The 23,870-nt window shown below is 36.8% G+C and overlaps 1 protein-coding gene across 1 annotated transcript; it reads right to left on the minus strand.

The window, feature by feature from the left end:
- Positions 1–103: 103 nt before the first annotated feature.
- On the minus strand, positions 104–22,248 carry LOC137385424 (serine-rich adhesin for platelets-like). Its single transcript, XM_068071882.1, has 22 exons — positions 14,148–22,248; positions 13,769–13,980; positions 13,300–13,564; positions 12,908–13,074; positions 12,050–12,143; positions 11,244–11,414; positions 10,904–11,072; positions 10,642–10,819; positions 9,208–9,340; positions 8,565–8,711; positions 7,244–7,524; positions 6,568–6,736; positions 6,174–6,437; positions 5,703–5,911; positions 4,463–4,575; positions 3,920–4,069; positions 3,652–3,818; positions 3,430–3,546; positions 3,031–3,282; positions 2,306–2,428; positions 1,864–1,967; positions 104–148 (listed from the first exon to the last, which is right to left on the minus strand). The coding sequence occupies exons 1-22, from the start codon at positions 22,246–22,248 to the stop codon at positions 104–106; spliced, it is 11,631 nt and encodes a 3,876-aa protein (XP_067927983.1).
- Between the last annotated feature and the right edge of the window lie 1,622 nt (positions 22,249–23,870).

Raw genomic sequence — 23,870 nt, forward strand, 5'->3', positions numbered from 1 at the left:
CTCCCTAGTAGGCATATCAAACACCGAAGCTTTAGACAATTTGTAATATCTAAAAAATTTGATTGTTGTACACAAAGTTTATTATATGAAAATAAAAATCCTCTCAAACTTCATATTGTGAGAAAGATGTTTTGTGCAGTTCAGAAAACTACAAAAAAAATATACAACAATAGGCAACAGTAAAGGTGTTTAAATGGGAAATAATTAGCAAGTAATGGCTAGATAAAGATTATTCTACTACAATGATTGCAATAAAAATATTTGATACTGATAGTATTAATACAAAATGAGAAGCCAAAATAAAAACCATAAATATGTTGAATTAACCATAACCATGAGCACATAGAAGTTTGCATAAAAAAATTGCTGATGCTGTAGAAGCTATCCATCAAAATTTTGAATGCAACGGCGTTGGTACAAACTTTAAAATGAGGTATCGGAATTGCATACATCACGGAAGCGCGTGAGAGTAAATAATGTTCTATTGTTTAGCTGAGTGACAAGAGAATGTAAATTACAAATTTGTAACATTTGAAGGAAAAATGTGTAAGATAACACTCAAAGTAAATATTGCAATGTGCTTTCGTGGTAAAGGGTTTTAATAAACTCAACACTCCTCTGTTGAGGATAGGAAATTGTGCCATTCACTACAGCCATATCAAATTAAAAATTGGCAATATTTATACAAATGACAATGTTTTAATTGATTAAATATAGTTAATTATGAAGAAAATTAGTTTTAATTAATATAAATAAAGACATAACCTGAAAACTGTAAATAACGAAAAGAGGCAAAATTTTGTTCAAATTTAATAATTGAGGCATGCAAGCTACGAGCCAAGAGTGCTAGTACTTTTACAATCACTGCATAAGTATGTGCCCAAATAATTCAGTTATAATTTAATAATTAATTTTATAATAAACAATGTAGCACAGTAGTTAAGTCCTGCGACTGCAGACCTGGAGGTTCCGAGTTTAAATCCTTTGCTGGAAGCAGATTTTTCATTCCTAAAAATTTATTGCTATAATTGGACGAACGACAGACACTGAGATGTAAACCGTATGTATAGATTCATAATTAGCCTAAGAGATGATAACTCCAATGTTCTGTTGTGTCTCAATCAACTGAAATGCTTCACAGGCTTTTAATAATCACAGTTAGTTAACCTTTAACATCAGTGATACTAGGTGATCATAATTATTGGCTTGTTAGTCATTTTGTGTAAACCAGATTAATGAGATGCATTGCCTCTGGATCACGCTTTACAACCAAGTGTTTTAGGTATAGCGGCATCTTAGTTACTCATTGCGTTTAACTTGTTCTTACATATACAGTTTCATTCAAAACGTGTAGCAATTTTTGAACAATACTTGTTAGTTAATTGTTGAAATCAGTGATACAAGATGAACATGATCAACGGCATGTTAGTCACTCGATGTATTTATCTCATTCTCACAGATGCAGTTCCATGTAAAATGCGAATTGGTTTATTGACAATACAACATTTTAGTTTCAGTGGTAATTATAGCGATTCATAACAGATAATTATTAATGGAATGTTAGTCAATCAATTTATTCATCACTTTTTCATAAGTATAGTGTTATATTAACCAACTAAAGTGCAGCAAGTTGACAATATCACTTGTATACTAATTATTCACCTTTTATTTGTTGTGTTTCAATAATTGATGAATCATTTCTACGCATCTGCTCATTAATTTCATTTGTTTTTAATCTCTACTTTGGAATGTAAATACTTGTAACTAATTTGTATGCCTCTGTTCATTAGTTTTAACAATAATAGCAGCAGGTATAACATGCAAATTAAGAGGAACGGAATGACAACTTTTTTATCTACTAACCTCTCCCTTAGTCATGCCTTGAAGCGAAAATGACACGGAGTTGGCTTCTGCCTCCACAGGTGGTGAACTTGTGATTTCCGTTACTGGACTCGTCTGAGAAATCACTACAACGAGGAGCAGATCATCAACAGCCTCAATGATTAGCCTTCATAGCCTGAGAGCTAACATAAACCTAAAGTAATACTTTTTGGGTAATCTCCTACACCCAAGTTACTTGTAGCGTACAAGTTAGATTTATATATTACTGCTATTATATCTGTGCATTGTTATTCCACCAGTGCAGAATTTTCTAGACAATAACAGTAATAAAAGAGTGAGAGAAATCACTGTAAGTGCATTAAAAAAATCAGTTACCTAGATGCTTAGCCTGATATTTCAGCATCATTGAGAGACAATTTAATGTGATTACAAATTTGATGCGAACTACAACCAACCTACTCACCTGTACACTGACCATCAACAAGTACAGAACTTCCTGGGCAATCACACGAATATCCTCCAACTTTGTTATTGCAGATTTGAGTGGCAAGGCAGTCATATTGTCCAGAACTGCACTCATTTATGTCTGAAGAAGTCAAAGCGATTCAATGATAAAACATTTTTTATCATAATCTAGTAACTATTTCAAGTACAATCTGTTGTTTGTTTTTGACCATTAAACTCTAAATATATACATGATATTACTAAAGCATGTCAAGCAGAAGTAGGAAAATATACTTTGAACTAGATTTGCAGACTCGTGAAAAACTTGAGATAGTTGAATTCGTAGATTTGTATACTAAGCTTGATATGCGTACATAAAGAACGTAAAAGCATTGAAGCAAATAAGTGTGCTCATGTTGCAGTGGTGATACTAGTGTGAAGCACACATTCTGTAAAAACAGCAAATGCCTAATAGCAAACATAGCAAACATAGCAAACATAGCAAACAGCAAAGCTCTGCAGCAAACAGCTGTAGAGAAATTTCAACTAAGGCCTGATTATAAGAGATTCAATTATACAGACCTTGTTTGCTTACCATGAACCAACTTCAAAAAAAGTTCAGATACTATTAAGTTATAAAGTTAAGGGCAAATAATACTTAATGTTTTGTACCGGCGTAAAATGGCATTTGCAGATTTGTTATGACTTTAGCTAATGCGATGGTAAGCGATTCACTATTCGTACCATCACAAGATGTTCCATCTGCAGCAAGACTGTATCCGGCTCCACAGCTGCAAATATATCCACCAGCTGTATTTGTACAATTCTGAACACATGCATCTGTATCAAGTAGGCATTCATTGATGTCTTCACAGGTGACTCCATCATTACTCAGTGCATATCCTTTGGTACAGTAGCAGACATCTTGTCCATCTTCTATGTTACACAGGCCATTGACTTGATCACATGAATTTGATTCTTCACAAGGGTTGGATGCTGTAATAATAAAAGTTTGTGGATGTAAAGCATTCACTTGATGTGAACCCCCTAAAACATCAAACAACACATTTTCAATGTGTTTAGAAAATAATACAGTTACTTTACAAAAACATAACACGGTGTCATGTTGGTAAGAGCCCTTACGTTCACAGTTGATGTTATCACTAGTCAGGACAAATCCAGAATGACAGGAACAGATGTAGGAGCCATCAGTGTTGTTACAGGCTTGATGACATGGATCTGTGAGGCACTCATCTATGTCTAAAACAAGAAGAGACATCTTCGGGCACCACATCAACTAAAAATGACAATGTCTAAATGTGCATGCACAAATAGAATGTACGTATATATAGCATTATAATTTACCATCACATGTAGAGCCATCTATATTCAGGGTGTAACCAGTTCTGCAGGCACAGACAAATGATCCAGGAGAGTTTATACAGATATGACCACAAACATCTCCTGTACACTCATCGATATCATTGCAAGTTTTACCATCTCCTGTGTATCCAGCAGGACAATCACCACATCTAAAATATAGCAAATAAAAAGTATCATCAAAAAGCAAATAAAAGAATCTGCAAAACAGTACAACGATTAAGTATAAAAAGTTTTATATGACATAACTTACGTATATCCCTCATGATCTGCAGGAGCAGGCAAGTCCACACAGAGCACTGATGGATAACAAGGAGAGGCAACCAATTCACAAGCATTTAAGTCTGTGTCGCAGAGGTCCCCAGTGTATCCAGTAGGACAAACACAGGCCAAAGTCACTGAGCTATAAATAGCGATGTTGCGTGTAATACGTGTAACTCAACCAGTTAAAACTGTTCAACTTGCTAGTCGTCCTCTAGAGACAGTAATACAGCTGTTATTTGGCTGCCTCCTTTAACCGCAGCAAACAAATGCACTTCTAGCGCACAGCTATGCTACAATATAAGATACAGTCAAAGAATGGTAACAACTCAAAGGTGGGTGAATATTTTTTTAAACATGGGTTTTTTATATTATTTTTATCGCGCCCCGCAAAGGTTTTGCAAATTAACTCACCTTTTTCAATCGCCACTCAAGTCTACCTGTACACACACAGCGTTTCTATTTGTTCATGGAATTTATTTAACAACAGTGTAATTTTTTATACTAGTTAGCAATGTACTAGAGAATATCATACTTTGTTTCTATTGCCTCCTGCTCTTCCTCTGTAAGCTCTAAGCACGTTCCGTTGTTGACACATTTACAGAACATTGTCAGCAATGTCTTGGAGTTTGCAGCACCAGCAGCATCCTGCAATGAGAGGCGCATGTTATCAGTCAACTAGGGGTGGAGTATATATCCAGGGCATGCATTTCTTTGAGGCTAAAGGAATACAGGGTTACTTGAAGTTTGATTGTTTGATTGTCGTTTTGCATTAAAGACACTGGAATATTTAGACATACAAAAGTATATTTACACTTGAATCGTTATGGATTGAAGAAAATTCATTCATTTCTCATGCTAAGAGAATAAAAAGTTACTAGTCTAACACAAGATACTCCTCATAGCCAGACCCTGTGAGAGACTTAAATCTTCAACCAGTTCATATCAAAACGGCAGTGGAAGCATTGCTTTCCTAGTAGGAGTGATAACTTTCTATAGAAATTTGAATACAACTATGCTGCAAGAGTTGAATAAAAGCAATATTAATGATTTTGTCACAATAATAGCCGCTTTGTAATGACACATTGCCCAACCTTTACATATAAATTTAATAGACTCTGAGATCTGCTTCATATGTTGAAACTGTTGCACGTTACCTCAAATATTCCCATTAGAAATGTAATCTATTTCATTTGTTTTTGAGTTCGAAAAATGTACAATAATTATATGGTGAGTATTGAATGTTACCACTCGAAGCATTAAAAAAAATGCTTTATATTAGAATATGTCAAACATTAAATGGTGAAAGCTAAATCAAATCTAAAAAAGCTAGCTTAATACAATAGTAGACAATAAAATAGCTTTTTAATGTTACCGTACCTGAAATACACTTTGACAGAAGTGCAGGCAATGTGCAGGAATAACGGGGATGATAGAGATAACTTGCTCTACATTAAACCAAATGAAGTTTAACTTAACTTAGTTTAAATAATTTCTTTTTATTTTGTATTTTTTATTTCAGCATTAAATGTAATGCTTTAAAAAACTAAAAAAATTGTATGTTGGAAATAACCTTGGATGCAAATTTTAATGTTTGCTCAAATTTTAGAAAGTGTTGAAAAAATTTGTATGTTGAGGTGTTCACAAGTGGATGTTTGTATGTTGAGGTGTTCACAAGTGGATCTTTGTATGTTGAGGTGTTTAAAAGTAGATGTTTGTATGTTGAGGTGCTCATAAGTAGAAGCTTGAGTGCATTTACATATTTAATACCATACCCTCGCAGTGATGGTGAAGACAAAACTAGTGCTGTTGGTGATTTGTCCAGATATAGTGACATTATCTCCCACCATGGTGATAGTAGTTTGTATGTTAGTCGTCACTGTAATGTCATCTCCATTGGAGTCATTCACAGTCATCGAGTACTCAAAATATCCTCCAATCACGAGTACCGAATTGGCTCCATCGATGGTTGGTGCAAAATTGTCTAAAACAGTACTTAATCCTTGATAAGAGCTCACAAACTCGAAAATAAATTTTCAGCTCAATTAGCCAGCTCAAGTGTGATTGAAATAGGCAAACCTGAGTGAAATATCTGTTATTCCTTAAATAAGTAGAAATAATACCTTTTTTTAAGACCAAAAAAGCTTGCAAAAAAAATGACATTGCATCTTATGCAAGATGCTATCATATCTGCATCACATCCTAATTGTATCTTGACATGCTTAGGAAAGGGTGAACAGTCATACTCAATTTTGCGCTAGTAGATTCGCTGTCAACTGCTGTTTGTTTGCTGCTCTCTCCGACACTCAGGTCTCCCGTAATATAGACATCATAGAGACAGGATGTGTCTGTTTCACAGAGGTCATAGGCAGCAGCTCTGAACTCTTCAGTTGACCAGACCCAATTATCGATATCATCAATAAATACTGGTACGAATGAGTTGTTGTTGAATGTGTACCAGTCAGTGTTGTCTGTGTAGTACATGATGGAGTCTTCCTCACTGACAGCAACTGAAAGAGATGAAATAAATGATGACTGGTGAGTGAGTAAAAAATAGCTAAAATAAACCTATTAAATGTCTTTACCTGACAATTTGGTATTGCTTAAATTGAAAAAAATCATTAAAGGGATTCAACTTACACGTGCTGCCCCATTCAAAGATGTCACTCTCACTTGAGTTAACTGGAATGTGTCCAGTTCCATTCAAATATGTCAGGTCATTCTCTTGATCATCATCGAAGGTACCAGTAAGACCAACAGTTGTTCTTTTGACACTGCTCGGTAGCCCAAGTGTAATGGTCAGCATTCCCTGCAGTCAGTTCAACAATGTGAGTGAGTGATGTGTGACAGCACAACATACATCGATAAGTTATGGAACTTGTATTACTAGTTGTGACGGCTTATATTACTATTAATAAGAGATGGTATTACTAGTAGTGACAGCTTATATTACTATTAACAAGAGATTGTATTACTAGTTGTGACGGCTTATATTACTATTAATAAGAGATTGTATTACCAGTAGAGACAGCTTATATTACTATTAACAAGAGATTGTATTACTAGTAGTGACGGCTTATATTACTATTAACAAGAGATGGTATTACTAGTAGTGACAGCTTATATTACTATTAATGAGAGATTATATTACTAGTAGTGACAGCTTATTTTACTATTAATGAGAGATGGTATTACTAGTAGTGACAGCTTATATTACTATTAATAAGAGATTGTATTACCAGTAGAGACAGCTTATATTACTATTAATGAGAGCTTGTGTTACTAGTAATAGAATTGTCAAAAAGTTAAAACTCACATTGTTAGGAGTGATAGCTAGAGAGACTCCAGAGGAGAAGAGAACTGTCAGGGTGACATTACTCCTCTCAAACTGTATCTCACTGCTCACTCCCTCTATAGACTGAGTGCTGTTCGCATCTTCCTCAATTACTGAGACGTCTACTAGGCTTCCGTTAACAATAAGCTGGGTGTTGTTCACAAGACCAGGACCTGGTGGAGATTTGTTGATCTGTACTTGTACAGACGGTAGACCAAAGGTAGCAACACATATTGCACTAAAATATGTCGCTTGTCCCAGTGCTACAAAAGAACAAAATCAAATCTTTTGCCTGTGATACACAATTGGAACAGATTTATCTTTCTTTTGCTTAAACCATGTTTCCTGTAGACATCCAAGTTTGCAATTTATATTGTTGCATAGAGCTACCATGCGCGGCTCAACAAGGCAGTAATTGAAATCAACTTCTCGATCCAACGGTCATTCACCCCTGAAAACACATGTCACAATGGTGCTTTGAATAGTCTGTTATAAAATGACATCCGTAGATGATGTGTAATGTATAATATGTAATATGTGTAATACATGAACACATAAGCGTAGTCGTAACTAGCGAATAACTACGACTAAAAATAAAAAATATATATTGTTGGCTATAAAAATAGACAACAAACTTATACAACTGCTCAGCGTGCAATAGTTTATCGTACGATCGTTAGTAACTAATACTACACCATCGGCAGACGATAATAACGCCGTGCGACAGTTGTGAATGATTATTAAAAGCATTGTCTATAGTCTTGACAATGCCATGGATAGGCGCCATCAGAGTATCTGCAAAGTATAAACGCCACAGCACACTTACTGGTGAACAACTATGGCGGATTAGAGTGCCCCAAGTTTGCAACCCTAGTTGATAAACCGAGTTATATTTACAAACTCGAGTTTGTAAATATAACTCGGTTTATCAACTCCGGTTATAAACTCGGGGCACTATAAGGCTCCATAAACAGCTACATTTATATGTTTGACAAGAATGTCATTGTATTTCAACTGTATTAAACAGGGTCCAAAAGAGTCTTCAGATTTTGATTCTAGATGTCAATATACATTATAGGTATTCATGCTGTGAAGCAAGAAAGTGTTAAAAAACTATTCATTACAATTTATAGCTGATACTTTATGCAACAGCTAAGGATATAAAACTGTCGGTCAACAAGTCGATTGTTCTCTTTTGCACTACTCATGTCAACTCATATCATGGTCGTCTACAAAAACCTTTCTTTGCACTGCTAACTATATATTAGCTTAATAAAAGATTTTGAACTAATGGGAAGCTTACTGCCATTTTCAAGGACGACCCTTTCTGTTCTGGCTTGTATTACAGTGTCATTTTCTCCAATCTTGGTGAATAAGTATTCTCCTAGTCCGTTGAATGTGTAGGATAGTCCATCGGAGGTGATTATATGAGGGTCTCCAAACCACGGCCCTATAACAACCATATTAAAAAAATGTAAGAACTCTAGGCAGCTAGACTATTTTAATAAGACTAGCTAATGCTTATGTACAGTCCAACAAACTCCGAGCTACAGCTCTATAAAAATTTATTTGAGTTATGGCAATAGACTAAACTTTACAAACCTACTCAATGGCAATAAAGTTAGAAGTGTCTTTTTGATGTTTGCAACAAACCCTCAATTGATCTACTTTTCATTTGGAATATGCACATAGATGCATATCTCGACGACTTGACTCCATACAATTTTTCCATTATACCATATGAAAAAATTGGAAATGGAACTGCCTTTGTTTGGACTAGTGCAGATACGTCAAAATAGCTTTTGATTTTTTTGCAAAATGTTTCAATCGAGTTGAGTTTGCATTTGGTAAGCTCCAACATCTCTATCACTTTCTCAGCGGACAGGCACATCGACACTTGCATACTTTGGCTTTATTTGAAACAAATGACTGGCAGCTTTCTTCACAGTACTTACTGAGTGCGGGGGGAATGTACCGCCTCCCGTCATTCACTGGGCGCACCAAGTAAAACTCTTTACAGGTGTCCGTAGAGTGGACACAACATTTTTCGTAACCCTCTTCTTCATCAGCGGGGTTGAACTACAATTAGTATAAGCATTCTACAGGCAGCCTAAAACTTTTTACAAAAGCTCGTATGTAATTATGTATGTACTGCAAAGGCATGAGCAAGGCCTGGCTACACATGCACTGATGTGATGTGTTGTTTGCATAGCCAGTGTGTTGACAACATGTCGGCAATACGTTGTCAATGCGTCGTTAACGAAATTATGATCTCAGTTCAATTTCATTCTTTTCCAACGTATGCCAGTTAGGTGCAAGATAGGCTTTCAACCAACGATGACAACACTTGTTAACTTAAACAACTATTTATGTGAACAATGATATTTTCATTTGAGACATTTAGCCTATGTGAAAGACACTAATATAAATTTAAACTGTTTATGAAACATTTCCGATAATCTTTTTTGGAAAATAAACATACTAGTTGAAATCGTTTTGTTTTTATAGTTTAGTTTATATCATTAGCTTCAATTTCTTTTGTACTGGGTTGTTTTCATTGTTAATATGTAGCGTTTTTCTACAAAATACATCGATGCAAATTGCTACACACACACAATTTTTATTAGAAATTGTTGATTACACATGTTTCAATATTATATATAACGATAGTTTAGTAGCGGTACTAGAAAATCTAGCAAGTAAGTCATAGTATTCACATGACTGAGGCCAATTTTCATAAGTGAATCCACTTGTCAACACAATGCATCAATTAGTAGTGTCAAGTATGTAGCCACAACAAATACAGCATCTACACCATGTGTCAGTGATGCATTTCATCAATGTATAATTGGGCTTTAACATCTGCATGCATTTAAAAGGCGTTTCTCATGCTAACTAAACATGAAAAGCAGCAAGTGCTTTGTTCTGAATGAATGCCTGAAAGATATGTGCTATAAGCAATTTGTTGTTCCCATTTAAATACATGTATGAAATAACCCAAATACTATTAAAAATGAAAAAAAAATCCTTATGTATTGACTACTTAAAAATAGCTTTTTCCATCTTTGGTGCATTATTTGCTCTTTTTAAAAATAGGTTGTATGTAATATTCTCAGCAAAGCTTTTTGTTTTATTATACGAAGAAATCTTTTTAATATAAAGATGCGCTGTATTGTGGCTCATTAGATCAAATCTACGATGGTCACTACATTATAATCATAAATAGGTAAATGTAAAGAGGCAAATCGCTAAACTCACAGATCATAAATGGAATAACTGGTGAAGGACAACGTACAACACTGCTTTGTAATTAGCTTTAAACCATTCTTTGGAATGTATATATCATTCCTGCTGATAGACAAGTTCAATTGTAAACTGACCGGGTTGACGACGTGGCCATGATATGGAAATTCTGTGATGAGGGTGGTAAATGAACGAGAGTCCCAGTTTAGATCATAACAGCAGCGTTGCTTCAGTCCAAAGAGTCGGTCAGGAAACACGGATTGTACGCACCAAGAATTAAATCGATCATTAAATTGGTAGGAGTGTGTTCTGAACCTAAAACAATGTACTAAGTGGTTAGTAGGCTTTATACAAATTTCGGTACGCGGCCTTTACAGGTTACAGGCAATAAATACTCACGCTGGGTCCCACCAAGCCTGCCAAAGATTCTGAGGACAGTGAGCTATCCTGTTGTAAAATGCGTAAAGAATTCTATTCTGAGTTGCAACCCATTTTCGGCACTGCACGCTGGCCTCTTCGACACCATCTGAGTCCTCCACTCTGAACAACCACTCTCCAACGCGGCCATCTAAAATTTTATCACAGCACACCTTCTTCATCTGTTCTTAAGTCAGTTTGTGGTTACAGTTATCAACTTCCATACCTATCTCTAAGCATTCTGCACCTAGTCTCTAGTTCCTTTGTTTTACTAGCATGAGATAATGAAACCTGGCTAGTTTGTGCATAAAATAAAACCTACCTATTAGGTTTCCAGAAACAGAGTCTATTGCTATGTAGTCCAGCGTACCACTGCTCTGCAAGTTAGTATAATTTACAGAGCCAGAGCTAGGAGCCTGGTAACCACCAGCTGCGACACCATAGAGATACTGAGTACTGCTAGACACTGCGGTAGATATGTCGGCCGCAACACCTAAAACAAGAGGTTAAAATTACTGAAGTCAATCATGTAACTGGACAGTTGCTTCAATTGCATAAACTCTGTTGATTGGTGCAGGGGAGACGAAGGAAAGATATATAGAAAACTCATGGCAAGATGGTTACATGTACATTATTTCTGACTAGGAGCCTACCGAATCTCTGTAGACTAAGATTATTGATTTCAACAAGGTAAAGAAGATAGTAATGATAATAATACTAGTGTGAGTGAAAATCTTCAACATAAGTATTAGTTAAACCAGAATCTTTGTAAGAAAGCAACAGCAGTGATGGAAAATGAGCATTCAAGATGTCAGATCACTCGTGGGCTACAAAACCGTTATTAGTCAGGGAGGAGTGGGAGCACAGAAGAATCTTTGCTTCAGTATTATTATACAACGCAACAAAAATTTGAATGCGGGAACTTATTTTGATAAGGACTTATCCGCTGTCATTTAATAACATGAAGTTGACAAATAGATTTTCCACAGCTTCTAAAAAGCCTTTGAAGCTGCTAAGCTATTGATGCTTGCTTTCTAGAAGGCAGCTTAGACTCCGCCGGCTAGACATTTCGGCAAGTTCTTTTGTAGGATTGAGCCATAGAAAGTGTTTGTATAAATATTATCTCACCAGGGTAGACCCAGTTGATGCCTTCCTCAGGGTAATTGTATTTGATGAAGGAGTAGACACCATCAGTAATATAGACTGCTTGGAAGTGGTTCAACTAGAAAACAGTTGATACCCATAACTGTATAGTTATGAAGGTGTGGAAGGTACCTCTATGAGATGTCTGGACTAAATCTATGATATGTGTATGCTACATCTATAATATGTCTAGGCTACATCTATGAAATGTATAGACTAAAACTAAATGTATGTGTGTTTGCTACATCTATGAAATGTATAGACTAAATGTATGTGTGTTTGCTATATCTTTGAAATGTATAGATTAAATGTATGTGTGTTTGCTACATCTATGAAATGTATAGACTAAATGTATGTGTGTTGGCTATATCTTTGAAATGTATAGATTAAATGTATGTGTGTTTGCTACATCTATGAAATGTATAGACTAAATGTATGTGTGTTTGCTATATCTTTGAAATGTATAGATTAAATGTATGTGTGTTTGCTACATCTATGAAATGTGTAGAATACTTAAAAGTAATTCCAAGCTAACTAACGGCACTATCTACATGTAGTCTTTACACAGCAATAACTGTTCAGTATTAAAATGTACAATCTCATATTGGTTCGATTGATGCATCGCCTCACAAAACTTACCACACTGATTTTTTTTAGGTAAGATTATTTTAACTCGCCTTCTATCATAATTGCATAAACATATTGGTTGAAGAATAAGGCTTACAATTAGTAGTCTGAAAAGTTGGCGCTTGTAGTAGGTCCTTAATCATTAATCTGATAAAACATGACACTCATACAAGGAGACTAGTTTTTAATTTCTCTTGAAAACATGGTAGCACTCACCGGAAACTGCTGCGCCTGTAGTCTGCAGTACTCAAGTGAACTATCACCCCAAGAAAAGCCGTATAATCTCTTATACATGATTGGCCAACGGCAACCAACATCTCCGGCTATGTTTAACCAAGTCACAACCAATACCCAAGAAGGCTGAAAGCTAGAGACTGTATAACCTGCAAATGTTTAAGATTACTATAATATATACAACTGAATACCTATTGAAAGCTGCCAGCTTGCAAGGTAACCAAATCTCAAAGTAGGATAAAAAGTAGTCCAAGAGAAGCTATGCATATCCAGTAAAATCTCAATACATGTATTAGCAGTCATGCATGAGATGTGATCACAGCATTATTGCTATAGTGTCAAGTTTACATGCTCTTAAAAACCATACAACATACTAGAGTCAAGCACATCCTGTTCAGCCCGAGACAAGATGGCTGCTGTCTGATCACTCATTCCTACAGCTCGTTCATAAACTTGGTAGTAGATCTGGGTGCGAGCTTGTGGCCAATCATCTGATAGGAGACTCATCGTTACTTCATCTGCTATGCTCCAGAGGGGAGAGAAGAATGACTGCTGCTCGTACCAGTAGTTGAGTCCAAATGACCAGGGATAATACTGCATCCAGTCAAGATCAAAGCTCATTAGTCCATTGTTACAGATCTACAAGAGACAACAACTCTCTGTTCAACCTCTAGCCAGGATTACAATTGGCAGCATAAAATTGAGGAGTTGAGCCATAATTAAAAGGGTATTCCTTGATTGCAAAGGCCAAGCAAACAATGGCGATACTACTACAATGTATGTCTACCAGATATAAAAAGTAAAAATAGGAAGATTATGTAATTAATGTCAAATAGAACTTACATTAATAGCGTAGTGACGTTTGGTGAAGAAAACTGAGCCAGCTTTCCCATTCAATGAAACACTATGACACTTGGAGTATTTGGTCCAATGCTCCGCAGCATCTAATATATCAACATCTCCTTGTTCTGAGCCCCAAGGATAGAGTCTTGCAGAATTCCAAGCTTTGGGAGTCGTCCATGAATAATTTTCTAATGGTTTTGTAGAAGTTTCGCCTAAAAAAAGGAACAGTCTCTCATAAAAATGTTCAATTTACATTTATTACAAAAACTGCTAAATTATAAATACAGCTTACATTTACAGTAAAGCAAGAAAAATCAAAAAATTCTAGATAACAGCCAATCGGCCCATCAGAATACATGGTTACTAGAAATGGACTAACCTTGGCTGTTTGTACTAGCTTCATCAGCCATGGTAACTTCTTGTTCTGATTCTACAGTGGTATCATCAAACAAAATTGTTGCTTTGTTCCCATGAGTTGTTTGGATAGTGTCAGCAGGTGCGGCGTTAGTACTTCTGCTAATGGCTGGAGACAGTGTAGTACTGCTTGTTGTTTTATCGGTCGAATTGTTTAGTGAGTTTTCTGTGGCTAAAGTCGCTGTTACTTTGGAATGATCACCAGTTTGAGAAAAATGAGGATTTGCCGTTTTTGTGGTTTCGGTCACAATACGGCTAGAATCCTGGTGGGTACTAATGTCTGGCAAAACTGTTGACTCTGTAGTACTAGTTTCTGTAGAAGTAAGGTCTTGCACATGAGCCTTATCTGTGTTCAACGTTGAAGCTTTCGAATCAAATTTTGTTGCTAGTATACTCGTACTTGCTGTCAACACAGTTGGAGCTACTGAGGTTGTCTCAGGGCCACTATTACTTATTCCATTACCTGCCTTCGTTTCTCTAGAGGATGAACTGCTAATATCTGAAGGGTATTTAGAGACTGAAGTAGATACTTTTTCAGTAGTATTAAGTAATGGTGGTTGAGATGCAGTTGTTTGGTCTGAAAACTGAGGCGCTGATGTTGATACCATTATAGACGACAGAGAACCAAGGTCTGTGCTTGTTTTTCTTGCATATGTTGACTGTTCACTGACCCAGTCTCTACCAGTTTTTGACTCTGCAGTAGTTGATTCTTTAGCAGTAACCTTAGAGCCTTGACTTGCCGACACCCATGTTGAAGGCTTAGTAGCAAATACTTCTGTTGATTTTACCATCGATGAGGTAAACTCTTTCTCACTACTCCTATCTGTTGTATGCTCTTTCTGAGTTTTGGTTGCAGTAGTTGCTGCTGAATAGTCAGTGACTGAACTGAGCACTCTATCAGTGTTTGTTGCAAGACTTCCAGATAGGGGGTGCTGAGTTGAAAAATCAGGATGGGTAGTTGGTATCATAACAGAAGACAAAGACGATTGTCTTCTGCTAATATCCGATGTATATGCAGGATGCTTACTAGTAACACCCATGCTACTTAATGCCTCATCAGTACTTGCTCGTTCAGTGTTAGCTACTGAACTTTGACTAGCAGTCGACCAAACCAACGAACTTGAAACAAAGGAGTCTGATGATTGCATCGTTGAAAGGTGTGCATCTAATTCACTACTACTTGATGTTGAATACCCTGTCTTTGTCTGAACACTCGTTGCACCAGTGGAATGTTCAGAGGTCTCTAGAGTAACTTTGTTGCTTACTGCAAAGCCATTTGCACTTTCAGTAGTTGAAAAAGGAGAATCAGAAACCATCACAGAAGGGAGCTGTTGGTTGGTGCTTGCATCTACTTCATGCCTGCTAGAGTCAGTGCTAGCTTTAGAAGATTGACTAAAGAATTCAGTAGATGTTCTTTCTGTATTTGTTTTAAAGTCTCTACTGGCTGCCTCACTAGATGGCGACTCAGAGACTACTGTTTTCGAATATGTTGTAAATGAAGGTCCTGAATTCGAATTGCCATTTGCATCTGTTGAAAAGCTGGTTACCTCAGCGGGATGTTCCGAAATTGCCACAGAGACTTTTGCAGTATTTGACATGAAGCTTTCACTCACAGTTGTGAGAGATGAATCATCAACATCCAAAGAAGTTGTTCCTAATGTAACTACAACTGGAGAAGTTGACTGTAGATTGTCATTTACATCAGTTGCGGTGCTTACTGAATGTACTTCAGCAGTTACAGAAGAAGGCTGCTGAGCACTTGTAATTACTTTTCCAGTGCTATGCCTAAAAGTGACACTAGCAGAGTTTCCAGAAAATGTAGTCTCTGTTGATTTCATGTGTGGAGAGCTAAATTTATGGTTGCTAGCGCTGTCTTTAGAAGTGAGTCCATGAGCTGAACTTGTACCATCAGTTGTCAAAAAGGATGAGACAGCAACAGAAGGTTCTGTTCTGGTCTCTGCTAGACTCGATTCACTGTGCATGTTGGTTACAAAATTGCTCTGCTCTGTTATTTCATTGAATGAGGTTATGGTTGGTTTGTTTGGCTTTGTTATGAGGGGGCTAGACTGTGACCTTTCAGTTTTATCTGATCCAATAACCGAATCTACTGTGCTTACCTTTGTGGAATAATATGAATTCGGAGAAGATACCTCAACCTTCGTCCAAAAACTACCACTTGTTTCCATTTTTGTGGAAACTTCTGGAATTACTGATTCTGTCGACCCTACATCTGAATAACTGGACTGCTGGTTTTCAGTGTGAAATTGGTTTTTGAAATTTGTTGTTCCAGTAGAATAACCTAGCTCTTTAGTGACTGCTGTGATATAAAACTTGGTTGACCAAGGAATATTAGTTGTGCCATCTGACTCAGTTGGTGTTTTTACCGAAGAACTGGCTTCTGTAGAAAAGAACAGATTTTCAGTAGATTGGCTGATAATATTAGAGATGTAACCTTTGCTTGTAAACATAACAGGTGAGGAATAAAATCTCCCTGATTTGGTTGATGCTCCCATAGCGCCAGTTGATTTACTGCTGGTTCTGATTTCAACAGGATGTGTTGAATAGTCATGTTTGTTGTTAGTTGAAAAATCAGAGTAAGCCTGTTCAGTCGATTTACTATCAGTGTTCACCCAAGAACTTTGCCTTCCAGGCATTAATGAGTCAGATGATGTAAATACTTCTGATTTTAGCTGTGGAGAACTAACTGGTTGGGAAGTACTGAAATCAGTTTTATACTTTAAACTTGTACTTGTCATTTGGGTAACATGAGCATATTCCTCAACCGGAGTCGTCTGATCAAAGGTGTGCGACTCTGGTTGAACGGATGTTGATGAATGACCAAATCCGTGATTTTTGCTTGAACTCGCTGTGTGTTTAATTTGTGTACTAAACATGACAGTAGGAGAAGCAGGTTCTTCAGTAAAAGGTGTCTTGTGGTCACTATTTGAACTTTCAGTTTCCTGAGAGGACAGGTCTGAAACTGTTGTTTCTGTTGCTGTCATCTTTGATGAACTAGATTCTTGGTATGAATAGCTCTTGGTCTTCTCAGAAAGATGAGGCAATTCTTCTGTCATCGTTTTTTCTGTATTCAACACAGAGCTTTTCACTGCTGTTTGCCCTAATGAGAAATCAAACTTGCTAGATTCTGTTGATGACGTCGTTAGAGGTTTTGTTTGCTGCTTTGTACTGAAATCACTAGCAGCGTAAGATGAACGTACATCATGGCCTTTTGTAGTATCTGTTGCATGCTCAGAATACGAGCTTGTCTCTTTGAAGACATCATTTGATTCTTTGGCTGTTGTTCTTTCTGTATGAATAGTGGGACTTGTTTTCCCTGTCTGTTCAAATGAGAAATCAAGTTTGCCAGATTCTGTTGGTGGCGTCGTTAGAGGTTCTGTTTGCTGCTTTGTACTGAAATCACTAGCAGCGTAAGATGAATGTACATCATGGCCTTTTGTAGTATCTGTTGCATGCTCTGAATATGAACTTGTCTCTTTGAAGACATCATTTGATTCTTTGGCTGTTGTTCTTTCTGTATGAATAGTGGGACTTGTTTTTCCTGTCTGCTCAAATGAGAAATCAAGCTTGCCAGATTCTGTTGATGACGTCGTTAGAGGTTTTGTTTGCTGCTTTGTACTGAAATCACTAGCAGCGTAAGATGAATGTACATCATGGCCTTTTGTAGTATCTGTTACATGCTCAGAATATAAACTTGTCTTTTTGAAGACATCAGTTGACTCTTTAGCTGTTGTTCTTTCTGTATTTGTTACAGGACTTGTTTTCCCTGTCTGCCCAAATGAGAAATCAAGCTTGCCAGATTCTGTTGATGAAGTCGTTAGAAGTTCTGTTTGCTGCTTTGTACTGAAGTCATTAGCAGTGTATGATGAATGTACTTTATGGCCTTTTGTAGTATCTGTTGCATGCTCTGAATATGAACTTGTCTCTTTGAAGACATCATTTGATTCTTTGGCTGTTGTTCTTTCTGTATGTATAGTGGGACTTGTTTTTCCTGTCTGCTCAAATGAGAAATCAAGCTTGCCAGATTCTGTTGATGACGTCGTTAGAGGTTTTGTTTGCTGCTTTGTACTGAAATCACTAGCAGCGTAAGATGAATGTACATCATGGCCTTTTGTAGTATCTGTTGCATGCTCAGAATACGAGCTTGTCTCTTTGAAGACATCATTTGATTCTTTGGCTGTTGTTCTTTCTGTATGAATAGTGGGACTTGTTTTTCCTGTCTGCTCAAATGAGAAATCAAGTTTGCCAGATTCTGTTGGTGGCGTCGTTAGAGGTTCTGTTTGCTGCTTTGTACTGAAATCACTAGCAGCGTAAGATGAATGTACATCATGGCCTTTTGTAGTATCTGTTGCATACTCTGAATATGAACTTGTCTTTTTGAAGACATCAGTTGACCCTTTAGTTGTTGTTCTTTTTGTATGAATAGTGGGACTTGTTTTTCCTGTCTGCTCAAATGAGAAATCAAGTTTGCCAGATTCTGTTGATGACGTCGTTAGAGGTTTTGTTTGCTGCTTTGTACTGAAATCACTAGCAGTGTAAGATGAATGTACATCATGGCCTTTTGTAGTATCTGTTACATGCTCAGAATATGAACTTGTCTTTTTGAAGACATCAGTTGACTCTTTAGCTGTTGTTCTTTCTGTATTTGTTACAGGACTTGTTTTCCCTGTCTGCCCAAATGAGAAATCAAGCTTGCCAGATTCTGTTGATGAAGTCATTAGAAGTTCTGTTTGCTGCTTTGTACTGAAGTCATTAGCAGTGTATGATGAATGTACTTTATGGCCTTTTGTAGTATCTGTTGCATGCTCTGAATATGGGCTTGTCTCTTTGAAGACATCAGTTGATTCTTTAGCTGTTGTTCTTTCTGTATGAATAATGGGACTTGTTTTCCCTGTCTGCCCAAATGAGAAATCAAACTTGCCAGATTCTGTTGGTGAAGTCGTTAGAGGTTTTGTTTGCTGCTTTGTACTGAAATCACTAGCAGCGTAAGATGAATGTACATCATGGCCTTTTGTAGTATCTGTTGCATGCTCTGAATATGGGCTTGTCTCTTTGAAGACATCAGTTGATTCTTTAGCTGTTGTTCTTTCTGTATGTATAGTGGGACTTGTTTTTCCTGTCTGCTCAAATGAGAAATCAAGTTTGCCAGATTCTGTTGATGACGTCGTTAGAGGTTTTGTTTGCTGCTTTGTACTGAAATCACTAGCAGCGTAAGATGAATGTACATCATGGCCTTTTGTAGTATCAGTAGCATGCTCAGAATACGAGCTTGTCTCTTTGAAGACATCATTTGATTCTTTGGCTGTTGTTCTTTCTGTATGAATAGTGGGACTTGTTTTTCCTGTCTGCTCAAATGAGAAATCAAGTTTGCCAGATTCTGTTGATGACGTCGTTAGAGGTTTTGTTTGCTGCTTTGTACTGAAATCACTAGCAGCGTAAGATGAATGCACATAATGGCCTTTTGTAGTATCTGTTGCATGCTCTGAATATGGGCTTGTCTCTTTGAAGACATCATTTGATTCTTTGGCTGTTGTTCTTTCTGTATGAATAGTGGGACTTGTTTTTCCTGTCTGCTCAAATGAGAAATCAAGTTTGCCAGATTCTGTTGATGACGTCGTTAGAGGTTTTGTTTGCTGCTTTGTACTGAAATCACTAGCAGCGTAAGATGAATGTACATCATGGCTTTTTGTAGTATCAGTTGCATGCTCAGAATACGAGCTTGTCTCTTTGAAGACATCATTTGATTCTTTGGCTGTTGTTCTTTCTGTATGAATAGTGAGACCTGTTTTTCCTGTCTGCCCAAATGAGAAATCAAGTTTGCCAGATTCTGCTGATGACGTCGTTAGAGGTTCTGTTTGCTGCTTTGTACTGAAATCACTAGCAGCGTAAGATGAATGTACATCATGGCTTTTTGTAGTATCAGTTGCATGCTCAGAATACGAGCTTGTCTCTTTGAAGACATCATTTGATTCTTTGGCTGTTGTTCTTTCTGTATGAATAGTGGGACTTGTTTTTCCTGTCTGCTCAAATGAGAAATCAAGTTTGCCAGATTCTGTTGATGACGTCGTTAGAGGTTCTGTTTGCTGCTTTGTACTGAAATCACTAGCAGCGTAAGATGAATGTACATCATGGCCTTTTGTAGTATCTGTTGCATGCTCAGAATACGAGTTTGTCTCTTTGAAGACATCATTTGATTCTTTGGCTGTTGTTCTTTCTGTATGAATAATGGGACTTGTTTTCCCTGTCTGCCCAAATGAGAAATCAAACTTGCCAGATTCTGTTGGTGAAGTCGTTAGAGGTTCTGTTTGCTGCATTGTACTGAAGTCATTAGCAGCGTAAGATGAATGTTCATCATGGCCTTTTGTAGTATCTGTTACATGCTCAGAATATGAACTTGTCTTTTTGAAGACATCAGTTGACTCTTTAGCTGTTGTTCTTTCTGTATTTATTACAGGACTTGTTTTCCCTGTCAGCTCAAATGAGAAATCAAGCTTGCCAGATTCTGTTGATGACGTTGTTAGAGGTTTTGTTTGCTGCTTTGTACTGAAATCACTAGCAGCGTAAGATGAATGTACATCATGGCCTTTTGTAGTATCTGTTGCATGCTCTGAATATGAACTTGTCTTTTTGAAGACATCAGTTGACTCTTTAGCTGTTGTTCTTTCTGTATGAATAATAGGACTTGTTTTCCCTGTCTGCCCAAATGAGAAATCAAGCTTGCCAGATTCTGTTGATGAAGTCGTTAGAAGTTCTGTTTGCTGCTTTGTACTGAAGTCATTAGCAGTGTATGATGAATGTACTTTATGGCCTTTTGTAGTATCTGTTGCATGATCTGAATATGAGCTTGTCTCTTTGAAAACATCATTTGATTCTTTAGTTGTTGTTCTTTCTGTATTTATTACAGGACTTATTTTCCCTGTCTGCCCAAATGAGAAATCAAGTTTGCCAGATTCTGTTGGTAAAGTCGTTAGAGGTTCTGTTTGCTGCTTTGTACTGAAATCATTAGCAGCGTATGACGAATGTACATCATGGCCTATTGTAGTATCTGTTGCATGCTCGGAATACGAGCTTGTCTCTTTGAAGATGTTATTTGATTCTTTAGCCATCGTACTTTCTGTATTTATTATAGGACTTGTTTTTCCCGTCTGACCAAATGAAAAATGAAACTTTCTAGATTGTGTTGATTTCATCACTGAGGATTTGGTTTGCTGCTCTGTGTTGAGATCCTTAGATGCATGTAATGTATATACATCGGGATCTTTACTGACTGTATTTAGTTTTTGTGAAGCTTTCCCAGTACTCGAGACAATACTTCCATTCTCAAGAGTTAATGTTGAAGTAGAAAAATCTTCTAATTTTGTTGACCTTATGGATTTTGACGCGGTACCAAGTTTTCTAAAGCTCTCGGTTGAATATTTAGGGCTATTTTGTATTGTACTTTCAGATTGAGTAAAGGGCTTATCTGTGTTTTTCATTGAACTTTCAGTACTGATTACAACATGGCTTTTACTACTCCTGGTGGTGGACTGTTCACTGCTTGTGACCTCTGAAGGTACTTTAGAAGAGAAAGAGCCTTCTGAAGTTTTAAACTTTGTAATCATCAGAGAAAAATCATCTTTTGAGTTGGATGTTTCAGTTTCTAATACTTCAGTTGCAAACGTAATGGGATCAGTGTCTTTTGTGGAGCTGTAAGCACTAGATTTCCAAAACTTGTCAATATTGGTCAGTGTGGCTTCATCGTTTGCATGGCTAGAAGTGATTATGGAATCACTTGTCTGAGATGTTTTCTGATCTATGTCTTGGTTGGTCACAGCCGATGAGAGTTGCTGATTTGTGTGGTTACCTTGTTTGGAAGCAGAAGTCGAGTGAGGTGTTGAAAATGCTACATTCGACGAATGTATTGATGAAAATTGATCAGTGTAAGTGTTACCACTACTGCCATACTTTAAATATGCAGTTGAATGCCATTTTTCTGTGTCAGACACTTGCGACGATGAGTCGTCCTCTTTTGGTGTGATTGACAAATCAGCCACTGTTGCTCCACTCATAGTCGATAGATTCCATTTGGTCGTGGCAGCAGTCTTGTGTGCTGGAGTTGTCCACCCATTAGCTAGATGGTTTGAAGCATTCAGGAGTGTTACCAAGACTACAATAAGGGAAACCGAAGGACTTCTCAAAAACACGTTGCCCATTTAACAGGCAACTGAGTCAGTTGTCAGTAGAAAGCGAAATTTGCTTGGTCCTTTAGCTGGTCAAATTCGGCCTGTAATAAAATATGTTGATTTGATCATAATATAGTCGGTTTTGACATTGGTGTTTGGTGCTTAGATATGAAAACAACCTATTCTCTTCTTCTCACAATGTAAAATCACATTTTTAATAAACTTCATTAAAACCATCATTTCCGCTGCACATATACATACTTGTTGTGGACTGCTGGAAAACTTGAATTTTCCTTCTCAGTTCTTTTTTATGCAGAAACCTAAAAATATTAGGCGCCCAAATAAATTATTTTGAATAACTCTAATATATTATTTTGTTAAGTAATACCCTATTTCCTTAAGGTTAGAAGGCGCCCTCAGAAAGACCCCCCATCTATACATAGTGTTACAAAGCTATTTCCTTAAGGCTCAACTTAAAAAGAAGCATTGCAGCTGATGCATCTGTAATAAAATATGTTTTGATTAACCTAATTTATTAGAAGGAAACTTCAAATTAGTTACAGTCTTAAAAACAAAAAGCTCCCATTTTAACAAATCATCTTTTAATCATTAGGAGTAGTGTTACCTACAAAGAGCTTTTTCTAGAGCTTTTCGCAATTAATTTGCTCTTTCTCTGCTCTACTATAATAAGACCATTCACTAAAGGCTGATGAAGCTGTGGCCATGAGCTGCCAAAGTATTTTATGGTCTATAATTAGCCAAACGGAGACTACTGACTGTCTGACGACATGCCACCAGCACTAGTTCAACAAGATTTCACCGTGCTTTCACAATCAATGAAAAATAGCCATGCAATCTGCTTAAAGCAACAACATCTGCTATTAAATATTGACTTGGCTAATTGTTCATACTTGACCTGAGTATCAAACAGCTAATTATCTGAAAATAGCGCAATTGTCATAGAATGTGAATACCCGGGATGCAACTTTATTCTTGCACTGTGCACTATGTATACGCGTCATTAAAGCCTAAAAACATACAAGTTTGTGAAAGTCATAAAACCTTTTCTGCAATCAGATTGGCATTTCTGGTCACTATAGCAACTTGGTCAATTGTTAAACAGTTTTTTAATTTTTACGCCATTGTTAATATTAAGTGCTGCTACTAACACATTATTTTTTATTTAACACATGATTTTCTGAGATGAGAAAACTTTTTAGTAACAAATTTGTATGTTTTCAAGTAAATTTAAAAGTTCACTTCATTTTAGTAGTGTGGATAATGAATTGTCTTCTCTTGCTTTCAGAGTTTGTAAATGCACCATTAGTTGGAAGCCAAGAATCATAAGTTCTGTTAGAATGTTTTACTGATTGAAATGCTTAATTGATAGTAAGCAACACTTAAAGGTCTGGTTCTCCCTCCTTAGTCCTGCTGTTGTTTAGTGCCCACAGGTACTTTTTGCACCCTGCAGAGTACCTGTTGTTTAGTGACAACAGGTACTTTTGCAC

This window comes from Watersipora subatra, chromosome 1 (assembly GCF_963576615.1).
Source record: "Watersipora subatra chromosome 1, tzWatSuba1.1, whole genome shotgun sequence".
NCBI classification, from domain to species: Eukaryota; Metazoa; Bryozoa; class Gymnolaemata; order Cheilostomatida; family Watersiporidae; genus Watersipora; species Watersipora subatra.

Coding starts and splice junctions, on each gene's coding strand:
- LOC137385424 (XM_068071882.1), bottom strand. CDS start 22,248: ATGAGTGGAGCAACAGTGGCTGATTTGTCAATCACACCAAAAGAGGAC. Junction 8,712..9,207: donor CCCCGCACTCAGTAAGTACT/GTGAAGAAAGCT, acceptor TGGTTGTTATAG/GGCCGTGGTTTGGAGACCCT. Junction 149..1,863: donor AAGGCATGACTAAGGGAGAG/GTTAGTAGATAA, acceptor TTTTTTTTGTAG/TTTTCTGAACTGCACAAAAC.